The 24,072-nt window shown below is 38.4% G+C and overlaps 1 protein-coding gene and 1 long non-coding RNA gene across 2 annotated transcripts in view; one reads left to right on the top strand and one right to left on the bottom strand.

Annotated features, from left to right (window-relative positions):
* The window catches only part of atp1a2a (ATPase Na+/K+ transporting subunit alpha 2a), a 54,543-nt gene that overhangs the window by 5,532 nt on the left and 24,939 nt on the right, over positions 1–24,072 (bottom strand). The window contains 13 exon segments of the mRNA XM_082514821.1: positions 1,585–1,676; positions 1,890–1,991; positions 2,260–2,390; positions 2,490–2,635; positions 6,007–6,130; positions 9,731–9,885; positions 10,697–10,865; positions 11,605–11,755; positions 13,642–13,778; positions 17,082–17,257; positions 18,298–18,407; positions 19,956–20,035; positions 22,068–22,202. Of these exon segments, the coding sequence (XP_082370947.1) occupies positions 1,585–1,676; positions 1,890–1,991; positions 2,260–2,390; positions 2,490–2,635; positions 6,007–6,130; positions 9,731–9,885; positions 10,697–10,865; positions 11,605–11,755; positions 13,642–13,778; positions 17,082–17,257; positions 18,298–18,407; positions 19,956–20,035; positions 22,068–22,202 (1,708 nt within the window).
* On the top strand, positions 1,606–2,508 carry LOC309694641. The gene is made up of 3 exons (XR_014272945.1): positions 1,606–1,650; positions 2,302–2,358; positions 2,456–2,508. It is a non-coding gene; the product is annotated as an uncharacterized lncRNA (long non-coding RNA).

Here is a 24,072-nt window from a genome sequence, read left to right as displayed (position 1 = left end):
AGTGCCTACTACATCCTTAACAAACCACAACAGTCTGGCTCGTGCTCAGCTGTGAACCACAGTCGCTCAGTTCTCTTTCTGTTATGTTAGCTTTGTTTGTACAGGCATTATTTAAACATATTTAATTATTTAGCAGTTTATTTAATGTAATAGCACTCGTTTATTTCAATAAGAACACTGATGAGTTTCAGAAGAAAATACTTTTTGTGGCTTTTTTCTCCAAACAATAATCAAACCAACAAAGGCTGATGCTCCAAACACTCAAGTAGTCAGTTTGTTTCCTCTTTTTAATCAGCAGAGCAATTCTTTTTCAAGTGTGCTAAGGTAATTAGAAAAGGCTTTTTTCTATGATGAATGCTCATTTAACTTTTTAACCTGAGAAACCTCAGACATCACAATGGAGCACAGAAGTAATCGGTGATGAAAATGGGTTTTTCAATGGGCTGTTTCATTTCTAAAATGGATATTTCAAAACAGAGACATTAAGTGAACTCAAAATTCTAAGCAGTAATGCATGATCTTAATCCTTCCTGGATCAGCTTTGACTGAAAACTTGGCCCGAGTATCAGATCACGTTAGATTTCAATGACAGAGCAAACTGCCAGAAAGCGCTGCATTTACTTGCTATTTTGTGAGAAATCAAAACTGGAAGACAATAATCAATGAAGTGTTGCAGAGTCTGCATTTTTGAAAGCTGGAGAATTGTTCAGCATTGACTGGTTTGCATTCTGCTGGATGGCTGACAGATTTCAGCTGCTTTACTAAATACTGGGCATGAAGGACTATTTGTGGAAAAAGCAAAGCTTCTGAATGATGTTTAACAATACGTGTAAAAAAATAACAATAATATTAAAATCTGTCAGGAAAACTTGGTGAATTACTAAATTTACATGAAGTCACATGAATTGTGAGAGTTCAAAAAGACAGCTGCCTCCAGTGGTGAAAGATATTGCTCTCAAACCCATGAATCACAGGAGAAACCGGATGAACCAGAAGAACTGCAGTGATGGACTGTGAAGCCTGCATTTGCAAGTGTAAGAAGTTGTCAGAAATAAACTATGCTTTTAATATTACACCAAAAACACTAAAGCTTACTTGCTTTGCTGTACATGCGCTACACTCGACACTGTTGGCTACCTGTACTTTTATTTTTAATCTCAGTCCACACCACTTCAAGGTGCTTTTATATATATAAATATATATATATATATATATAAATACCTTGTGCTTGTTTGGAATGACATTGAACTCAATCTTCTTCTACAAGTCACCATCTGTCAAATGCTTGCTGGGATGCTTTAGGTGAGCTCAACAGAGCAGAGCTGTGGCAACACTGTCAATCAATGTGTCCTTAAAGGACTGGACAGTCTTCTCTTTTATGGTGTTTATTTTTACAAGGACAGAAGGCTGAGCGAGTTACACAAGGTAGAAGGAAAGCTTTTAAAAGTTTGGCACATGTGGTGGTTGAGATAGGGGTTTCAACTGCTATACTGCACCATCACTTGATTATTATTCTAGCTTATTAAGAAGATAAATAAGCTTAAAAAATCTTTTAATCATGGTTCTCTCTTAATAACTGCTTACCTCCTGGTTGCCTCCGCAGAATAAATTTACGGACCTCATCGTAAATGAAGATGAGAAGACTGTATGGTATGCCACAGAACCACCAAAGGATCCTGAGGGGGAAAAAGGAAGATGTGGTGATTCACAGGCGGAGTGCAAATTGTTAAATTCATTGCAGCTATTTTTGAATATTAAGGATAACAACATGGTGTTTAAGAAGATCACAGACTACATTTAAAGTCCAGAGTGACAGGCTAATGGCAGCCTATTAGGTCTTTAAGAGGTTATTTTTCAGTTCAGTGGAGATATGCATATGCAGAGCATACTTCAGGGGGTACATGCGCAAGGCAACGTCCATTCCAGGGCAGTAGGAGAGGAAGGCAGCCAGAGCTGTTTCAACAAACAGGCCAAAGATCAAAATCCTGTTCCTGTTAGGCAGAAAAAAGGTGCACATCAGAGAAAAGAAAAGGTTTATACAGGTTTTTAAAGTACAGAACATTAAAATAGCAGTGACGATATGGTCCCAGTATTAGAAGCCTCAAAAAAAAGAGCCAAAATCATTTTTCATTTTGAAGAATAAGAGTACCTTTCTGACTACCCGCATTTATGCATCGATTCTACATGCTTCAGTTCCTCCTTCCATCAGCACTCTTTTCCTTTCTTCCACCTCCCTTACTTCACACCCCACTCACTTACGTCATCCCCTGCTGAAAGAGGGAGTTCCTCCTTGTCTTACAGATGATGAGATCAGCCCACTGGACGACCACAATGCTGGTGAAGAAGGCTGTGTGGCAGGTAAATTCCACAATCTTTCTCTGTTCATAGGTCTGCCAGGATGAAACACATTGTATTACTCATGCGCGAGAGTGGAAACATTCATTTATTCATTCAGGTCATGTTGGCGAGTGTCAGTATCCATTCCTTACCCACTGTTGCCCAAAGCTGTCCTCCAGGTCATTGACTTCACGGTCATCCCAGTCGATGCGGATGCCTACTAGGTTTCTTGGGAGGAAGCCGTTTTCAGCCAATATTACAAAGTAGGTGAAAAAACCAGCCAAAGCTTGGATCATACCTGGATTACAAATATGAAAGCCCATTCATAAGACAGCAATGCAAAAACTCATTTAGATGATCTAAAAAATAATGTAACATTTTATAGCTGTTACATTTCAAAGGTTCATAAGGTCCAAGAATGGTTTTGTAACTTTGTAACTTTTCTAATAAGTGGTATTATACTGTAGAGAAAAATAATATTTTAAGTTATTTCAGAGAGGAAAGCGATATTGATTTATCACTGTCCCATTTAAAACACAGTAAATATTCTGTTAGTGTTAATTAGTTAATGCAAAAATCATTTTCCAAATAGATTTGTGGTGAGAAGTTTATACATGGCTTGGATTTTGTGGTAGCTTGTTTTTAATGATTTATTTAAATCTAGGGGCAGCACAGTGGCAGCATGGTGGTTAGCACTGTTGCACAGCAAGAAGGTCCTGAGTTCAATTCCACCAGCAGTCTGGTTTGCATGTTCTCCCCGGCTTCCTCCCACAGTCCAAAGACATGCAGTTAGTGGGGATAAGTTAACTGGAAACTCTAAATTGCCCATAGGTGTGAATGTGAATGGTGGTCTGTGTTGCTTGTGTTAGCCCTGTGACAGACTGGCAAACTGTCCAGTGTGTACCCTGCCTCTTGCCCTAAGACAGCTGGGATAGGCTCCAGCCCCCTGATAAAGGATAATTGGCAGAGAATGGATGGATATATTTATATATATAAACACACATACAGGATCAGGGTGGACATACCCCCACTAATACCTGATTAAATGTCTCTTGGGAAGTTGCACCACAACTAGATGCATTTTGGCATGATTCTGGCTGAATATTAAACCAATCTAAGGGAGAGAAGATTCATTTAAATTGGTTGGTGAACCTGTTTACTTGTGTGGATTAGAGAAAAATCCGAAATAACTTCAAACATGTGCACTAATTTCTGCTTTTTAAAGTCATTAAAGATGTAAAATAATTCCACCCTGGAAAAAGAACAACTAAAAAAATAATTAGAAGCCCACATTTAACCTCATAGGACCTGGTGTCTACATATGTGGACATCACATTTTGAGCTGTCTAGACCACAATACTAAATTTTGCTCTACTAGGGCCTGATATCCTCTTCTCAGAAACTACATCAGGTAAAAAGACAATTCTTTGTTTTTACATTCATCAGGTCCCACTCAGTCCAAATAGCAAATAGAAATTAAAAATGCATGCCATGAAAGAGTTCAGGTCTTAGGAGGTTAAAGCAACGTCCATGCCAGTGATGAGTGTATTTGAACTTGTGACCACAACAGTATGTGTTGGTTTCATCAGGCTGCTTATTTTGTGTGTTTACTTTATCTTCTGTACCTGTCTTGCAGCAGTTACAGTTAATCTATAACTTTTTTTAATTAATTAAATGTTAATATACTTCCTATTATTTCTTATTATTAATACTGAAACACCTACTCATTTCCAGCAAATGTTGTAGGAAAGTGCAATCCTGTAAAGCAAACTGATGTGGCATTTCAAGATGACAAATGCAAAGTCTACCTACACCATCAGCAAATACATTTTGAACATGCATGGCAACTGTGTAACTTGTGTGCCATAACAATTTTCCACATGTATTTTTGAATTAACAGGCAGGCCAAGGGATTAAACTTAAACCTGGACAATATATACTGACTTATATCCCTACAAAGTGCATATTTTGAGTCTATAGTAGCTCAATCCATTAGTGTTTGTCAGGGAAAATAGATTAATGTATTTTCATCCCTCTTTCCTCTGTGACATTATTTTTTTAAAGGTAAATAGCTCCAGACAGCTGAGTACTGCCATAATAGGTGTTAGTGACTTTTAATTTGATGTTGCCAAATTCGTTTTGTCAGAGTAGGCGTAACATTTTCAGCAGGATGGACATCTTACTGCAGAGCATAAAAACTCCACTTACACCAAACCTTCAAAATTGTCACAGGCTGGGTCTCTGACCCAGCGCTCTGAGTTCATGTTTGTATTTGTCTCATTTTGTTATGTGATTTAGTTTGTGTTATTTCCTATCTGCCTTTAGTTTAGGCAGTTATTGTTCCTGGGTTTTCTATGTTTTGGGGTTTTGTATTTATTCATCACATATTAGGTCTGTTAAGTTGTGTTGTCATGTTTTAGTTTTAGTATTTCCTGTTTTATTCTGACAATGTCATGTGTTCTTTGTTTATTGTATTTAGCTTTCCTCTCCTGGTCCTGTCATTAGGTTTATGTCTGTCAGCTGTTTCCCCCATGTGTCTCCACCTCCCCTGATCACCTCATGTATGTATTTAAGCCCTTTGTTTTCTGCATGCCATTGTCAGGTCGTCTGCTCATCCATGTCTCATCCCCAGGTACCCATGTCAGTTCACTATGGTTAAGCTTTTTCATGTTTTGTTATTAGTTCACCCAGTTTAGGTTATTGTTTAGTTTTCACCGATGCCCGATTATTTTTACCCTCATTGCTAGCCTCAATAAACGGCTTGTTTTGTTTATCCACACTACGTTTTGGTCTGCGTTTGAGTCCTCCTCTGCAACACATACGGTCTGCCCCAGCCAGACCGTGACAAAAATGACTGATTATGGATTAAGACAATGGTTATTAATTACCGTGTTCATGAATCTGTTACATTAAAACTCTTTGCCAGGTCAGTGTTTATGTTTAAGGTTTTTATGACATCATGTCAGTGACAAGAAGCTGGTTGCACCCGTTTTAACTTTTTTCCTCACTGGCGGTGGTTTGTGCTGCTGTTGCATTCACTAAGTGTCACTCAGGATCACATCATCAGTAGGTTTTTCAGGACTTGTGGCTGTGATGTCACAGCAGTGGTTTGTAAATGTGATTTGTTGAGCCCTGCAAACATTTTTCCCCAGCAGTGTTTATCTTGCACACATTATGGGAGTTCATGAGTTACCGGCTGTTTAGAGCATGTTCAATTTTAAGATTGCATGTCATCCAGTGAGGCCCTGTCATAGTTTGACCTATTTAACAGCCTATAAAATGAGGCCAGTCTTTGATTTTTCGCTATTCCCAAACCATATAAAACCAAAGATGAAAAAGCATGCATTGAAGTGAGGCTCCAACAACTGGAACACGACCAAGATTAAGCAGAAAAAAAGTTGCACTCTCTGCTCTCAATTTGCTCGAAATGTCACAACAATTAGAGTGAAATTGTGGGACTATCTGCTCACCTCTGGATCTATTTCCCTTTACTGTATGTGCCTACACATTTACAAAGCCAGTTAGAAATGCCAAAAATTCTGATAAATGTCAGTATTTAATGTTTATATGCCTTTGATGTTTATTATCGCTGAAACTTCACAAGAAGAGGCCTGTCACAGTGATTCAGGTTTACGAGCTGCAGTGCTGAAAGATGACAAGAGGCCAAACCTATTTGTCCGTATGCCATGCTGATGAGGCGTTCGTTGACCAGCTTGTCTGTTTTGGGGTTTCTTGGTTGTCTTTTCATAATGTCGCTCTCTGCTGTCTCATAGGCCAGGGAGATAGCTGGAACCTGGAGGGTAACGGAGGAACAGAACAGAACGACCTCGGCTTAAGCTCCCTGTACGATGAATGTGCAGGAATTTGTCTTTGTGGCATCTGTACAAAGGCATGATGACAATGCCAGACACAGGGAAGACTAGACTGTTAATATAATCACTCAATCACTGAGTAGAGGGAGAAAAGGGAGAGAAATGACAGGGAGGGAGGGAAAAAAAGAAGTAACGACAGTGACAGAGAGGGAGGAGGGGAGAAGAGACAAGAGGAGAGAGACGGATAGTGAATTTCAAGACATTCATAAAACAGGAGGCTAGAAAGGTCCCTGTAATAAAGATCGTATATTGGCTGGTTTTACCAGGTAAGCAACAGAGCAATATGTGTGACTTAGGGCAGGAATCTTTGGGTCTTAGGAGAGCTTTGAGGTGTGGACTTGGCATTGTGTGAAACTGAGCGCATGCTCTGTGGTGTACAAATCCACTTTGTTTTGGTGTTACACTCCCTTGACCCACTGCAGCAGTGAAGAAAGAAGAGGATAGAGCTGGAGAGAGGGATGTGTAGACAGAGGTTGTGTTGTTTTTTTGGGGGTTTTTTTTTTTGCACCTTTGAAAGTACATGTGTAAAAACTAAGTCTCAGTGTTGAAGCATTCTTAAGTGTGCTACATCTTGCTTTGATAAGCATCCATTTCTGGATGGTAGTTCTTGCTAAAAATAATCCTAGCAGACTCCAAGTGCTGATTGTCACTCCTAAATCTCAGCAGAGCCCTCCAGCCTGTAGCTTGGAGTGGAACGTCGCTGTTAACAAGCTGTTAACAGCTTTACCACCATTGGAAATCTGCACTTTTGTACTGTACAATAAACACTTCTCGAGTACTTTTTTTTGGCTAGTCCTACTCTTCAAAGCTCACATCCAGCTGTTCATTCCACCAGCAGTTACTGGATACATGAAGACATGTTACTTTGAAAGGGAAGGGGTTTTTTTATATGCAAAACAGGTGAACAAATTTGTGTGTTTTAAAAAAAAAACAAAAAAAAAAAACTTCAGTCATGTCATCTTTAAAGAGAAATTCAACCAATAAAGAATGCAGTATGTCTGTGATCTGAGACAGCTGAGTAAATATTTGTCAACAGGAACAAATCTGTTCTGCTGCTAGGAAACCAAAGAAGTTCAATTTTGATGTCACCCAAGTAAAATAAGTCTGAACTGCTTTATTAACAATGTTAGCAAGCTGTTCCTCTTTATTTTTAACCTGTGGGGGAAAAATGTTTCTTGGCAGTGGGAGACTGTTTCTAATGTATGTACCTGATTATGTGAAAAACATTGTATAACAGCCAGTTTCGGGGGCACTCTAATGGCTCCTGGGTGAGAGCAGGAAAAATTAAAGTTAAAATAATGGACACAACTGAACAAGTCTTTCTGAATATATTCATTGTGTGATTCTTTTTTGTTGTAATGATGGATTACGCCCCTCAGGCAAGCAGTGTGCCAGCAACCCTCTATTTTTTTTCTTTTTGGTGCTAGAAATACAAAGGAGAGACTGGCATCTGGAAATACTAGAGCTGTGAAATGTAAATCTGTATGCAAGTGTCACTCGGTCTTTGTTCTACATGAACAAATGGACGTCGACGGTGAGGCAAAAGCGAATTTCTTCCCCCCAAATGAAAGAGCAAATGAAACCAAACATTTTTCTTTTTACCTTCAGGCATTCATATTTGACACCAGTATTAGTGCCATTTTCGTTAATGTTACCTTTAGCTTGCCGGTAGCTATGCAGCATGCTAATAATTAGCACCTTCTCTTGAAGACAAATCATTAAAATTAGCCCGCATTTAGAAGGTGAAAGCTCACAACTCAATAAATAAAGATTTATCTAAAATATTATGCAGCGTTATGAGTTCTAAAGGTTCTATGCAGAAATGGTAAAAGTTGAATAAACAGCAGTATTTCAAACACAAACATAGGTATATAACATGTAGGACTTGACAATTTAAGTTTGTTTCGCAATTGTTGTACAAATATTTAAAAAAAAAAAACAAGTCTTGCAATAAAGCTGCCATTCTACTTGGGGATCAAGAACAAGTATTGGGGTAAAAGCCCTGAAACCGAAACTGAAATTGTTTTGGAGCTGTCATGAGTCACATATTGGTCTGAGCACTGAATCCTACTACAATACTACTAGAGAATTTGATTGCATTGATTGATTGATCATCAACAATGTAAAAAAGACAAACAAATGACGATTATGTTACAGCTATGGCAGGTGAATTGTGGGATTGCTTCATTTATGTCGCTGAATGCAGGGACACTAATGATATATAGCCAAAGCTTTCTGGTGAAATACACAGTTTAACCATTTTTCATTGTGAGCACATTTTGTATTGGTGTAAACAGCATGTGTACATGTGGGATGAATAATGTGTGTGATAAATTGCTTTGTTTAGGTGTAATATGTCAAGATATGCTAATTAGCTTTGCGCTTATGCTAGTTAGCATAGACAGTGTCGAAGATGGACACAGCTTCCAGGGCTGAAAATTGAAGCCAAAGCAGAAGTGTTTTTTTCCTGTTGTTGTTTTTTTTAAGTGGTCAACAATGTGCGACTGGTTGCAAAAAGACTTTCTCTTATAGAAGTCTTTGGGAAAGTAGCCATGACCTCAGAAAATCAGCCATGATGAGTTTATGGGCTAAGTCACTAGTTTCAGGTCAAATCAAATAATACATTATATTCATTTTAACCGTGGTTATCAATACTGTTGGAACAGGATTATATAAGACATATTCACTGGCTAGTGACTTGTGATTGACAATCTGTTAGCAAATGAGCATGTGACTGAGCTTGTCAGTCATAAACCACTGCATGTATAGATCCACAACTCATTTGCAAAGCAGCAATAATACTGTTACATCTGTTGAAACCACAGCCATATAGTTATTTCTGTTATAGTTCTTGTGAGTCTGCCTAAAGTCCTCATAAAGGGAGCATGTGCAGCTGGTGCATTGTAAGATGAAATGGCAACAGCAAAAATGTTCAACTCAAGGCTGATGATTCAATCAATAACTGATCATGCCTGAAAAAGGGCAAAAGAATCAGTGAAACTGTTGCCTATAAGAAATAAATTTTATGACTGGCTTTAGGCACTAGATTTTCATCTATGACTCACACTTCACACTCACATTATCTTTGGGCTGATGCAATAAGATTATGAATTTGTCATGAAGTCACTCACTTGCAGCTGCTTAGCATAGTTAACTGGAGAGGAAGGAGAAATATTTGATTGAGTCCAAATGAGTGATGTTAATCCTAAAGCAGTTAAGTTGAGAAAAGACAAATATAGTGATGAGATAAAACCATGAAGCCAGAAAGAGTTACTTTTATAAAGTATTAGTGCTGTCAAGAGTCCAGACACACTTCAGATAAACACTGCACACTATTTAAGAAGTATTACACAATCAAAATTGAAAATTACATCTCTGAAGTCTTTAAAATAACATTTTTAAGACTGTGCAGTGATGCTTGGAAAATTTTGTTTGGCTTCTGGCTAAAAAAAAGTTGGTCAAGGAAACTATTTGAGGTATTATTGCAAAGAGATATTTCAGTTTGTTTCCTCAGTGCTCACCATATCTGTGCCCAGGTCAATGCAGAGGATGGTGACCGTTCCCAGAGGAAGAGGAACACTCGCAATGATGAAGAGGAGGAAAGGCGAGATCTCTGGAATGTTGCTGGTTAATGTGTACGCAATGGACTTCTTCAAGTTGTCAAAGATGAGACGACCTGCAGCGATTAAAAAAGCAAGAAAGAAAAAAGTGTCGATGGTTGATTTAAGGTGGGTCAAGGCCGAGTGAATTTTCTTACTTAAATGAAGGTCACTCCGACCCCTTCATCAGCATATCCACAATACAAATGGATTTTTTAAAATCTAAGACCATATTAAACACCCATAGCTAAATTAAATATCAGTCTCTCAAAGCAAATCTAAGGTTAAATCTCAAGTCAAATGTTTGAGAGCAAAGGCATGTCAAATCACAAGTATTCCTGAGAAAATTGTAGGTCAAAATCCGTCCTTCGGGTCGCCGAATGTTCTTTATTAATACATCACATTTTAACATTTCCATTTCCATTAAACTCATTTTTTTTCTAATCTTAACTCAAACTTCTCAGAGTCCTTTCACCGCGGCACCCACATAGTGCTGAGTAAAGTCTTTTTAAATTATTCTAGTTAATTTTATCTGTTTAAAAATTGTATTGTGTTCAAGTCAACGTTAAAAAAAAAAGCTAAATTACTTGAGAGTTAATTTTTTGACTGAGGTCTGACTCTAGTCACAGCATAAACTCTGTGAAATCAACCAGACTTCTTCACATATAAACTGCTATTCATTCAAAATAGAAAATCTCTGGTCTCTAGTGTTAAATGACAAAAGAGCTTTCTGTGAGCTTTCTTTTTTTTTCCTTCAAATTCTTGATCCCTATATTTCACTGACTCACTTTTTTCCTCCAATGTTTTCTTTCCCCTCTTTGTTTCCTCCTCTATAATTTTCTCCTTTTATGCCTCCATTCTGACACCCTGCCTTTCCCCCACACTCACCCTCCTCCACTCCGGTGACGATGGAGGCGAAGTTGTCGTCCAGCAGGATCATATCAGCCGCCTGCTTGGACACATCAGAACCGGCGATCCCCATGGCAACGCCGATGTCGGCTTTCTTCAGTGCCGGAGAGTCGTTTACGCCATCGCCTGTCACAGCCACGATCGCCCCCTGTACCCACAAGGACCGGCGAACAAAAAGTGTCAAGAGGAAAAAGATAAGTACCGTGATTTAAAGCCTTTCTCCTCCCTCCGCCCCTTCTGTCTTAATGTCTTTTCAAAGCAGCTCTGGGGAGATTAAATGAAAAATGTAATTGAGTTGCAGTCATTCAGTCACGAGGAGTGAGAGTGAGTGAGCCAGGGTGAATTGTAGCATGACCTCAATATATGGGGATGTGAATAAGTGCACGCACACATAATTTTAAAGTTTTGTACATAAAAGCTCAGCATTTAATTTAAGGCACATATATAGGGTTTAATATGAGTTTAACATAAAGTTAATCACATGCTCAAACACACAAACAGGCCTCCATTGTAGGAGCACACACTTAAATGAGCATGAGGACAAAAGCCAGCATTCATTCATTCAACCACCTGCACTAAAAACAGCTCAAGTACACAAACACACATACAGACAATTGCATTCAGTATTAAATGGCAGGAAGACACACACACACACACACACACACACACGCACACACCTGTACAGAACCATACCTCCACACTTAAACATAAACAGGCACATTCAAGCATTCATTCAGTCTTTATCACAAACACCCAAATGCCTGCATTCATCTATATAAAACGTCACACACTGCAATTCAGCTTTAAGCTCTCAAAAAGACTCAATCACACATTTGCACACACACTCTGTCTCTCACTCACACAGACACACATGTGTGACCCTTGACCTGTCTCTGGCAGCCTTCAACAATGATGAGCTTTTGCTGTGGAGAGGTTCGGGCGAACACTATCTCAGTGTGGTTCCTCAGCAGGTCGTCCAGGTACTCAGAGCTCATCTCCTTTAGGTCAGAGCCATGCACCACACACGCCTTGGCATCCCTGGGAAACACACAAGAAGGTACAATTATGCAGAGGGTGGTAATGACATTTCCCTCAAGTCTGTCATTGTCAGGCAACCACACAAATGCAGCAGCGGGAAACATACATTTCCATGCTCTGTGTCTTAAAGGAACAGTTTGACATTTGGGAGATATGTCTGAAAGTAAGACAATTAGCCAAGCAGCCAATCCAAAGCTTGCTCATTAATGCATTTTATTTCCTTTGTCTAATCTACACAAAAATAAAAGTCTAATGATGAATATGTGCTGTTTTGTATTATACGGAAAATAAATTATTGGGAAAGTAATTCAACCTCCTGGAGTCTCCAAGTACATGCTTACTTATTACTGTCATCAGGATTTTCTGCACTATATTATTATTTCAAAACCCATCTACTACACTGCTGATTATCATATGGTGGGAAATGGCTGCAGTTCAAGGTTTCCATTTCTGTCCAGAGCACATTGTTTATGAATGCAGATGAATGAAATAATAATAATAGTAATAATAACAACAACAACAACAACAACAACAACAATAATAATAATAATAATAACAATAATAATAACAACAACAACAATAATAATAATAATAATGTTGCAAAAAGTTATATTGCTGTGAGAAGGTAGCCCTTGCTTATCTGTTGAAATCCTCCTATTCACGCTGTTATTTATTTTAAAAAAATTTTGCTGAGAACTATTTTTTATAGGTTAGGTTTCCCTTAATTTATCCCTTTTATTTTCAGCCATAGTTTGGAACTATTTGCATGTATGTGTGTATGCTGGAAAACCGTGTGGTTGATTATGTGTCTGTATGTTTTAACATGTACACTTATCTTCAGTGTGTGGCTTTTATTCAAACTGTGAAGCACTTTGTAACTGTGTTTTGAAAATTGCTATACAAATAAAGTTATTATTATTATTATTATTATTATTAGTGCTCTCCATGTTACACAGGCTATTTGATTGCTTGTAACCGAAGTCTACTCAAACAACTGGACTGAAGACCTTGGAATAGAAACAAAACTGTGAAGACTATAAAGGGATCCAGAGTGTTTCTGTTATCAAGAATCTTGTCCCTCGTTATTTCTGTTTACTTTGTACATCCTTCAGACAATTCAGTTAGATTCATCCCAATTCAGCTTATATAGTGTCAAATCACAACAGCAATCGTCGAAGGGTACTTCATATTGTAAAGTAAAGACCTGACAATAATGGACGGAAAACTCCAACAGTCAGAGGAACCATTGTGAGTAAGCACTTGAGAACAGCGGGAAGGAAAATCTCCCTTTTAACAGGAAGAAACCTCTGGCAGAATCAGAACCATCGGCTGTGACTGGTTGGGGGTGAGGACAAATGTCACACTGTGGAAGAGAGCCAGAGATGAATAATAACTAAGGAGTAGAGTGGTGTACAAACACATAAAGGATGAAAAAAGGTGAGCGAAGAAGAAATGCTCAGCACATGATGGGAAGCCCCGAGCAGCTTGCATCTAATCCAGCCCTAAATATAAGCTTTATCTAAATCTTTAAGCATAATCTTACAAGTAGAGAGGCTGTCTGACTCTGCTCCATTAAAGAGGTTTTCTTTTAACCTTAGTGACCTTCAGAGGTCCTAGTAGGCAGATTTTATTACCTTGAGACATGTAACAAAGTTGTTTCTTCTGATTCTGATCTTTATAATACGCTTTTGAATGGAAAGATATGCGACTGGTATCCTTTTTTTTTATTTTATTTAAATTTAAATCAACTGCTTCCACTTTATATGCACAACACATCCAGAAGACACAACATAGTTCACAAACTGAAACACTCTCACAGTCGCACAGACACTATTAGAAGCTAAAGCACGCAGTCAGACTCTCCCTTTATACACGTGCACACACACCTGGGGTTAACTTGGCTCAGAGGGATGTTTAGTCTCTCAGCGATGTCCTCAACCGTTTCGTTTCCCTCAGAGATGATTCCTACACCCTTAGCAATGGCCTTGGCTGTGATTGGGTGGTCCCCGGTAACCATGATCACCTGACCGTGGACAGAAGGATCCCATAAGTCACATGAAGCCTGACTGTATCTCATCTGTATGCCATGTATCAGAGCATTCCTAAGCTACAGTTTAGTATAGGCTCTACAGGCACATAACTCATCCAGATGTGCTGTGTAGTTAAACTGGGAGGAAGTGGGGTTATCAGGGGTTAAAGGTTCAAATCGTACAGTAAATTTATTAAATCTTAAATGTGATGCTTTCTTATAGGCAAAATAGTATGATTTTACAAATAATCCATCAAATCTTTGTCTTTGGGTAAAAGAAACTACAGAAGTTGGTGATGTGTACTGAAATTCATCCACTTTCGCCAATCCCCAGCTGCACCTGCAGAAGGTAACAATTCTTATGCTGGTTTTAGGCACCGTATTTTCGTCTATTGTTTAGTTCGAGTATCATCCAATCCTTTGTAATCTTCCAATAACAAGTAACTGACAGATGCAGACTTTGCTAAGAAGCCCACTTTTCATTTCATTACAGAAGTGACAAAAGAACATACTGCATAATGGAGATTATTTTCTGTTCTTTCAAAGTCACCCAGTGGAAAATAATCAGTTCCCTGATGAGAAGCTGTTGAAAAGGAAAGTTATAAAACTAATAAAAAAGCGAAGTATATATAAGTATACATTTAACTTGGATATATATAGCCTGCTATAAAGGAAATGTGGGAAATATTAGGATCTATAACCATATGTACTGTTCATATAGTACATTTAGCTTATTTTTTAACATCTGCTTCATTACTTTACCGTCACCACCAAAGCTTTCAGCAGCACATATACAGGCTGCATGAAGGTACATTAAACATCACACATATTGTGATTACACAGCATAATGAAAATTTAACATCCAGCTAAAAGTATTTAAAGAAACGGGTCTTGTTTTGTAGTTTTACCTCTGTAAGCCACCAAAGTGGATTTCAAATCAAATAATCAAGATGCGTTTAAAGTGCAGACTTTCAACTTTAACTCAAGGGGTTTGACCAAAAGTGTTACATTAACTGTTTAGGAAATACAGTCATTTTTATACAAAGTACCCCAATTTCAGAGGTACTTCACAATCCCATCTTGATTGTTTGATTTAAAATCCATTGTGGTGTGGTAAAGAGGCAAAACTACAAACTACAAAATCACCCAACTGTACAGCTACAAAAATTATATTTCCCTGGATCATTTTAAAGCTACTATATTTTCGAGTATTTATTTGTAGAAATTGTTTAGAAATGGGATCATTTCCTGTAGGTTTAAACTATTTTGATAAAGAGCAAAAGTGAAAATCTTACACTGCAATCCATAATGTAAACTATAACTAGATTTATATGTTTTAGAGGCACTAAAACAGAGATATAGCTTAATACATGTCCTAATGCATCAGTCAAAACAAAGTTTATATATTCAACTAAAACTGTCATGAAACGTGGAGTTTTAAAGAAAGGCCACCTCCACGGAACAAGACTCGGCTGTCCATCTGCATCTTAAGGTCAAAGGTCACTCTTTCAAGGATGCCAATGTTCACATTTTGGACAGAGAAGCCAGATGGTTTGAAAGAGGAGTGAAAGAAGCCATCTATGTCCACTGTGAACGACCATCTTAGAACAGAGGCGGTGGCTTACGACACCAACTGTCTGCCATCTATAATCGAGTACTGAGATCCCTTCCAAGGCATCTTAACGCCCACTCACATCCTGGGCCATCTGACCTCAGGAAATCGCATGATAGGGTGGGGCCATGTTTCGCAATGAGCTCACCTGAAACCTTGGTTGATTGTGACCCACACCCGTTTTCACACCTTGGCTTGTGTGATTAGGTAGAGGATCACCAGGGTGTCCATTGTCCCTCTTTGGGGGAAACTCCCACAGATCTTAAATCTGGGACTCCCCACCAATTGACCCTTAGAACTGAAGAAGCTTCTCGGATGAGAGGTGAAACGTCTTCAAGCAACTTAAAGAAGCCCAGACGCTTTTCTTTCCAAGCTCCTTAGACTACGATGATTTGGATGACTGAGAACCTTCACAAACATTTGAGTTTTAAACTTTTTATCAGATATGTTTTTAACACAAACTTTCCAGCTGTTTTCTACAAAAATAAATACAGCAGCATTTTCAGTCACTTCTGCCTCTAGTTCACTTTTAAGCCAATTACAGGTTGTCTTTCAAAAAGAAGCGTGATAACTACTGTACCTGAAATTAAACATGCAAAATCCTTTCCCCATATTTGTAGTTGTTCCCCTGAGTTAGAATGCCTCATTCTCCTCATTATCCATTTTTATCTCTGCTGGAAGTTGTTTAACCTTCCTGCGGCCTGGCTTATTACTTTTCTGACGAAAAAAAAAAAGAAATCTGCTCTGTGTAGTTGGAGTCGATTAACATATAATGACAATTTGCAGTAAATCACTGAATCTGCATTTAGCTAAATGGATTCTTTTTACAAATTGCTATCAGAATATATTCAGCTCATTCTTTATCGCCTTCCATGCTTTTTATTTTAACGCCAACAATTCAATTTGCCAATTATTTTGAATTCTTCATCCCAAAGCCATAATTTATTCGTAAAACTGTCTGTCACTTCTTACCCGAAGATAGCCACACCTGCAACAGTAGCTCTGATAAACTACCGAGCAAACTCTAAAACTGTTCGGGTACTTCAGCAAGCCTTCAAAGTGTTTATGCAAAACATGCCATAAGCATTTTCATCTATACTCATAGTCAAAGGAAGATGGGTTTTTCCATCTGCAGTGAAATATATTTAGCAGCCTGCTGTTCTGTGACCTCTACACAAGCTATGTTGAAAGCATAAAGTGGGGAGATCAGCAGTATGACTATAGCAGAGAACAGGCATCACTTGCAACACATATGACAATGAATAAGTCATGTACAGTACACATGAAAGCAGGACCTGGGATAAAGGTGGACTGCAAAGTCGCTTGCAGATGCAGAACATTTCCGACAGCTTACAGCAGCTTAAAATAGCATTCCCGTGTGGGTTTTGCCAGAAGGCTCAGCTAGCCTTCTGGCAAAAAGTCTGATGTCAATGCCAGCCCACACTGACATCAGCTGATCTGTTGGGATTGCAGCTGAGCTTGACTTTGTGCCGTGCCTGAACTAATTTGTCCATTGGTCATGATCTGTCATGGTCCTGAGAAGTGATCAGTTGTCATTTGGACTTCACTATGTGATTTGAAAAGATATTTGACATGCAAATCCCCTCTTTAAAAAGCTTGATGAATGAAGCCAGAGGGAAAGGAGTATCAGGAAGCACTATAAATTAATCTGCAGAAAGTGTTACCTTGATGCCAGCAGAGCGGCATTTACCCACTGCGTCAGGCACAGCGGCACGCGGAGGATCAATCATGGAGATGAGACCCAGGAAGCAGAGCTGCATAGTGGGGAAGTTCGTGTCGTCGCAGTCGAAGGTGAATCCTCGAGGGAACTGAGATGAGGATAGATTCAAGTGGCAGAAGCCTGGAAGAGGAGAGAGATCTGTGAGGTGATTGTTCATAACAGACTGAAATGAAATCTCAAAGTACACTACAGCTACTGAAAAAACAAGAGAGAAACATATTTTTAACTTTAAAAAGACGCTTGTTTTTTACGACCCCCAGGAAACATATAACAATAAGCAATACTGATTTTTGATGGTGGACTTTACTGTTACTGTTGCTATTTACAGTTAAGCTCGTTAAGGAAATGTGAGTAAGATTTATATATGAAATACACCCTCAGAAAATACATCTGGTTGCAGTGATCCTGTACATTTCCATATGCTTATTCAGATTCAGAAGTCGCAGATTTGCAACACAAATTGAATCGGGCATTTTTATTAATTCATGATACACATCGCTTCCGTCATATCTCTCTCTCTCCAATCGCCCAAAGTGAGATACTTTGGATGAAACACCACACTCAGTCTAAAACGGGAGAAGCACCCGACCCATCATCATCATCACCTAAGGCATAACTGAGACACACTAATTTACACAATTTCAGGAGTTTCACTCTAAAATGGCACCATTCCATATTCCACTGTTGTGACGCCTACTCTAACAAAATGATGATAGCACATAATTATTACCTATGGCACTTTTTAAAAGATGCCAGGTAAGTTTTCTCCTTGGTTGTCAAAATGATGACATTTACAGAGTCAGAATGCCGAACACTTTAGAAACACCGAAAGCTGAACTTCCAGTACTGATTTTTTTTAACCCAAAATGTGCTGAATTTTACTGCTCAATTTTCACCTGATACTCCTTAAAACGCTGCAAACAAATGTTTCTAATATTTTGTGTAACATTGGTTATAAGTGTTTGCTCTGTGTCAGCTCCAATCCAAGGCAAGAGCCAAAAACTTGCAGTGCAAGCATTCTTTACCTTTATGGGGACATTAGGGCAAACTACCCTGTGTACCAAGGCGATTATAAAAAGTAAGTGCTGTGTCCAGCTGCTTCTCCTCTCCACCTATTCCCAAGCAGACTGCTTTTATTTGGTGCCACTAGATAAACGTACCAAGCACCCTTTCTCCCAGTCCACCCAGCTCCAGGTAGGCACTTTGGAAAGCCTCTCTCCACATTTCATCCATAGGCTCCTCCTGGCCTTGTACCATAATGGTGCTGCATCTGTAAAACAATGAATAATAAATTTAGAACTACGGTGCTTACAATAATCAGCGTGCTTGTATTACATAAGCAGGATGAGCTCCAGCTATATGGACAATGTGATATGTGGTGTCAAAAAAGATTTGCGCCTTTAAAGGGATAAGTTGTTTTTTTATCAGCCAACAACAGCTTTACTGTGGCTTTATTCTAAATTCAATATTCATGTCAGCACTGAGTTGGGTTTGTTTTTGCACCACTGTTACATACAAAGTATATGCACACTGGAGGAGCGCTTAATCTTATTATTAGGCAGAGATGTGGACAGCAGGAAGTTATTCACAATCCAAACTTTGACATGTAGTGCCCTCTTTTTTTCTGTGGCTGTACAGCATAAACTGGAGACCCCTGTAGTTCACAACTCTGCTTTGAGGGTTTTGTTTTGTTTTGTTTTGTTTGCTTCTTTTAAAAGTAGATACTTTCTCAGCATAAAAGGGAACTGACAGCTCACATGAAAAAAACCCTTAAAACCATGGTAAAACAATACTCTCATACAACAACTCTTATTAACCGTAAAGTGGAGAAAATAACACAAAGAAGTAAACTGACAGTGGCATCCAGGCTTTATTGTGCCTATATGAAAAGAAGGAAATGCAACAAGATTTTGACTTGTCAGAGGCAAACGTTAAAAAATAAAAATAAAAAAATCAATTCCCTTCAACTTGCTACAAGGCATCCACCACACAGTGAAGCAATGCAGAAAGAAAATGAAGCTGCTCAAACAGGATTACAAGAAAACAAAGGACCACAACAAGAGGTGATGTTGCATTACCAACCGCTGGCCAGCTATTACATCACGTTAGAGTTCCCATTAGCAGTGCGAATGCAAGCAGAAAGAAGGCTTTGAAAGTATGCAGCTCCCCGGGGACTTTCGTAGTTAGTACTTACCCCCGGGTAGAACTTTTGCTGCAAAAGTAGCTGTTAAAGTGCAATAACTTTTTCCACCCCAAGTCATACTGTTTTTTAAAACAACTATCATCTTTTTTTTTTTAAGGGAAAAAATAAGTTTAATTTTAGTAAAATAAATGTCAACATGATAGAATAAGAAAAAATGTTCTTTCAGGTAAGTTTAACTTCACATTTTTCCCCTGGTCATCTACCGCCCACCTCTAGTGACTCTGCGTCCTGCCGCCTCTAACAGTGGAGCATCCATCAGACTGTTAAACAGTGCCAAAATGAATCCCAATCATGCGGGTGCATAAATGTTAAGTTTTCTTAACCTGTGCCCACTTGTAAATATTATGCATGAATAAAGACAAATTAAAGGATATTGCTGCCATATTTTAAACAAAGCCTATGAAAAAAAGATAAAAACAACCAGTTTTATTATGTTGCTGGATTTTAATCTTTTCCCTGACAGTAACAAAGCAATATATAGAAAATTAACAGCCTGGATAGAGTCTTTTTTTACCGCAACCACAAAGCAACAGGAAACATTAAATGAAAAACGAGTCAAATTTTGTGCTATTTTCCTACTGAGACATATAATCGATCCATTATTGATTAACCAACCTGTCCAGGATTCTTTCGGGAGCTCCCTTCATGACCAGAATATGACCAGCGGGATTGTCCTCCGCTTCATGGATAGAGAGCTAGAAGAAAACGCACAGGAGGAAATGTGAGGACACTGTGGGATTTGCTTTAAAAACAATACACACATGCGGTTCATTGTGGATTGTCTATTGTTAGTCTGATTTTTTATTTATTATTTTTTTTATTTTGTTTTCACTGCTGTCATATTTTCCAACTGGTTAAAAAAAATCATCTCAAGGTTGAATTGACTGAGTGTACCTTGAAAGTCATATGTATGCCTTATGTTGAAGGGACATTCATTTACCCAATTGCATATATTCCTCTGGTGTAGCACCTTGCATTATCCCTTCCCCCATACCTACAGTAGTTTGTGTGCACACACTCCCTCACACACACACACACACACACACACACACACACACACACACACACACACACACACACACACACACATTCCCCAAGGTAATTTGTATCTGAGTCACAACATATCTAATCTCAGAAAACCAGAGCAAAATTGCTTTATTTCCCCTCCCCTAACACAGACTTGCCTATTCTAAGTCAGGGAACAGGTGCACAAGATGCATGCGGGAAGTACTTTGTTTGCTTCAACACTGCTGCTGTGCAATTCATATGCTGGTTCGAATCTCCACACAAGCTGGGAAAGACTGGGTGTGGAAAAGCGAAGCGAACACACATCTCTGTGCGTTAATTGTTACACTTCCCCTGAGCAAGGTGTTAATGCTCTGCGTGATGGCTTCATATAGTTCAGTATTAACTTTTGGCTCTGTTGGTGTTGACTGTTAGAGGACGGAGTGAAGCATGTGGATTAACGTAAGACCTTTCACAACTGCCTCTCTACTACAGATACTGGATGGGAAATGTTTGTTCAATTTTATTAAAAAAATAGCTTCTCCTCAATTTTTTTTAATCCACTTTGGTGAAAAAATAATATTACAGAGCATGCTTGTCTTTGCTCAGTCTCATAAGAAGCTACCTCTGCAAATGTTTGATATTGTCTAGCATGATGGCAAATTTTAATTAGTGATGTACATCCAGGTCTTCTCACCTGTTCTTCTCCCGGCATGTTAGGCCTTTTTATTCAGGCACTGTTTATAAGCAGGTTACCAACCCATTTACAATTCAATAGCATATTCAACATACAATAGATTTACAAATGGGATTTCTGTGCATTGAAAGGCAACAGCAGAGCACTTTCTTAGTATCCCAGCCAAGCCAGTTCATAATCCTGATGTATCTTTCTAACATAAATAAAACACATTGCTTTAATGCTGCAACCGTTTTTCTTGTTACCAACAATGCTGCATTTGTGGCTTGTTGGGCAGCTTCCAAGTATGAATGTGTGCAGCAGTGCGAATTTTAAGCAGGGTGTCTCTGGTAAAAGAGCAGACATGTTCAGGCTGCCTTCCCTCAGTAGGAAAAGGTTAAAAAATGAATATGCATGATTTAGTTCTGGCATATAAGGAAAAAATTCTGTTTTTTTCCTCTCATGGACGTCTTGGAAATCTGTGTGAAAAACTCACCACAGCTCTGACAGAACTGTGAAAGATCATTTAAAGTAAATAGAGGAATAACCTCTTAATTGAAATGAATGAATAAATAAAATGAATACATTAAAAATAAAACCACTGGAACTGCAACCCAAAAGATCTGGACCCATGCCGACATTTTAAAGACTTTGTCCTTGTCTTTCACTAAGTTTCATGGCATTATTTGTTTTTGTGTAGTCTTGCTCACACTGATTCTAGAATCTAGAAATCTAGATTGTTAAAACATTGCAAAAATTGATTTTAATACAAAAATTGACAGAAAAGCAGTCAGTTTTATGTGCTAACATATGTTAGTGCAGCTTTCATAAACATAAAATTGGTCAAGATTAGAAATAAATACCTCCTCTGGCTAGTGAGCAACAATATCTATTTACATAACAGTTACTCTATTACATTTTTAGGTTGCTTAATATATGTATATATACAAAAACCCAGAATGCACAGTAATAAATTTCAGCCTTGTGTTAATTTTCTCATCAGTTCAAGCCCAAAGCCATGACGTGACACTAGTCTCATGCAATACCTGATATTTGTTGGTGGAGTTGAATGGGATCTCTGCCACTTTGGGGTTTGCAGCTCTCATGTCACGAACACTCCCACAGCACACTTCGATGGATTTCAACAGAGCTGACTCTGATGCGTCCCCCGCTGTCTCCCTCTGGGGAAACACACACAGGAGCACATTAGCACAGTCACTAACATATGCATATTAGGAAATGAGTGTTGTCTGTCTCATTGCCTGTGTTTATCGTACTGCAGTGGAGGGAAGCTTTGGGATTATGTGTTATTTAATTGATTAAAACACTAGCTGAGATACCCGAGAGGACTTCCTTTACATCCATTATGTTTCTTATTAATTATGCAGGTAGTGGAGTATGATCTGAATTACCAATGCTGGCCACAATATTGTTGTCTAAGTTAATAACTTCATGTTAAAGAAGTCAATGTTTTCCCCTTTTTAAAAAATCTACAAGATGAGGAAGAGTTTTATTAAAACAGCCCAGTTTCTTCAGGAAAAATATAGCTAATTAGTTGGCTACATATGCTGTTTGTAAACTCTCAAGGGCAGCTTCTAAAGGTCTTGATGATTTTCTAAATAAATACTGTTGGAGGAAGACATTTGAGTATTGCCTGTTGGCAATAATCAGCAGCAAATTGGTTGCTAAGATTGTAGTAAATGAGTAAATTATTAGGTTATATTTTTCCAATAGTGGTGTGAAAAAATAATATACTCAAGGAAATTCAGGAAGAAAAGGTTAATTTTGATGCTTGATCTATTTATCTGGCATGTAGGGCAGCAACAAAGACTTTACACTTCAGTCTGTAGCGGGGCCAGTTTCTCAGATATGCTCCAGCTGTAGCTGGGGGTCTTCAGCTCTGTTTCCACAGACCACCCACATGTGTGTCGCCGGTGGTGAAGAACTGTCCTTGATGGAGTTATTTTCTCGAGTGCCTGAGTAAACCATATTTAATTAAAGCGCTCCTTAAATCATTTGTCCTAGCTGTTATGATGACCTATAAAAATCTGAAGCCACTGTTTATAGCCGTTTCCTTAAGACGATAGAAATTCATCTGTTTAATGTTGCTTTTATATCTAAAACGTGATCTTTTTCTAACCCCGACCAATTAATTCTACTAATTCTAAATACTGAGTCCAACAAAACACAAGCTCCAGTATAACAAATTATCTCAGATCATATTCATTGAGGTCATTGAGGTTGATGGCATTTTTTTCCTGTGTAGCTACATGTGACCTTAATTCAAAAGAAAAAGCTTCATAAGTCTTAATATTTGTAAACTGCTTCCACATGAGGACAGATACAGAGTATCTTCAAGTATAAGCTACACTATATGTGTTTGTACTATCGCAGATGAAAGACATCCAATGAGAAAGAACCGCGGCAATATCTTTGGTCATGGCTGGAAAACAGATTTTAATATTCCACACAAAGAGGCCTTCAAAGTTGGCTGTTATAACAGTCTGTGACTAAAAGCAGCCTGGGAAAGAAATTTAGAAAGACCATCTTACAACGTGTCTGCTGATAAGATCTACATCTGCTAACCAATGAATGGGAAAGGAGCTGGGAGATAACGCGCTGATCAAAAATATATGGGTGTCAAAGTGGAAAAAAGCAAACCTAATGTTTGGGATTCTAATAAAAAATGTAATTTATTGAGCTGTGGCAGCACAAGATTGATGTGTCCTCTAGCTGTTTTCAAGGAGGTTGTAGTATGGAGCGAAATATCGTGGGAATTGATGCCTTGTGGGGAGTGAATCAGTGGGTACAATCTGCATACATCAAACTTGATGTTGTACCTAAGCTTATTAGATCCATGTCTCAGAGTGTGTCCTGCAATAAACTTTACACAGATGGTAAGAAAGCCTATTTCACGAGTCTCAAAGTAGTATTATTCTCTTTTTCCTAGAAGCAGCTTGTTTGATATTTCTTTGTTTTTCGAGGTTTATCAGCTTTAACTTGTCTGATAAAGTTGCTTGCTGTGATACTTGGATAATTTTAGAGAAAATT

This window comes from Aulonocara stuartgranti (genome assembly GCF_965226115.1).
Source record: "Aulonocara stuartgranti genome assembly, chromosome: 18".
Taxonomy (NCBI): domain Eukaryota; kingdom Metazoa; phylum Chordata; class Actinopteri; order Cichliformes; family Cichlidae; genus Aulonocara; species Aulonocara stuartgranti.
This window is presented reverse-complemented; position numbering and strand designations above follow the sequence as displayed.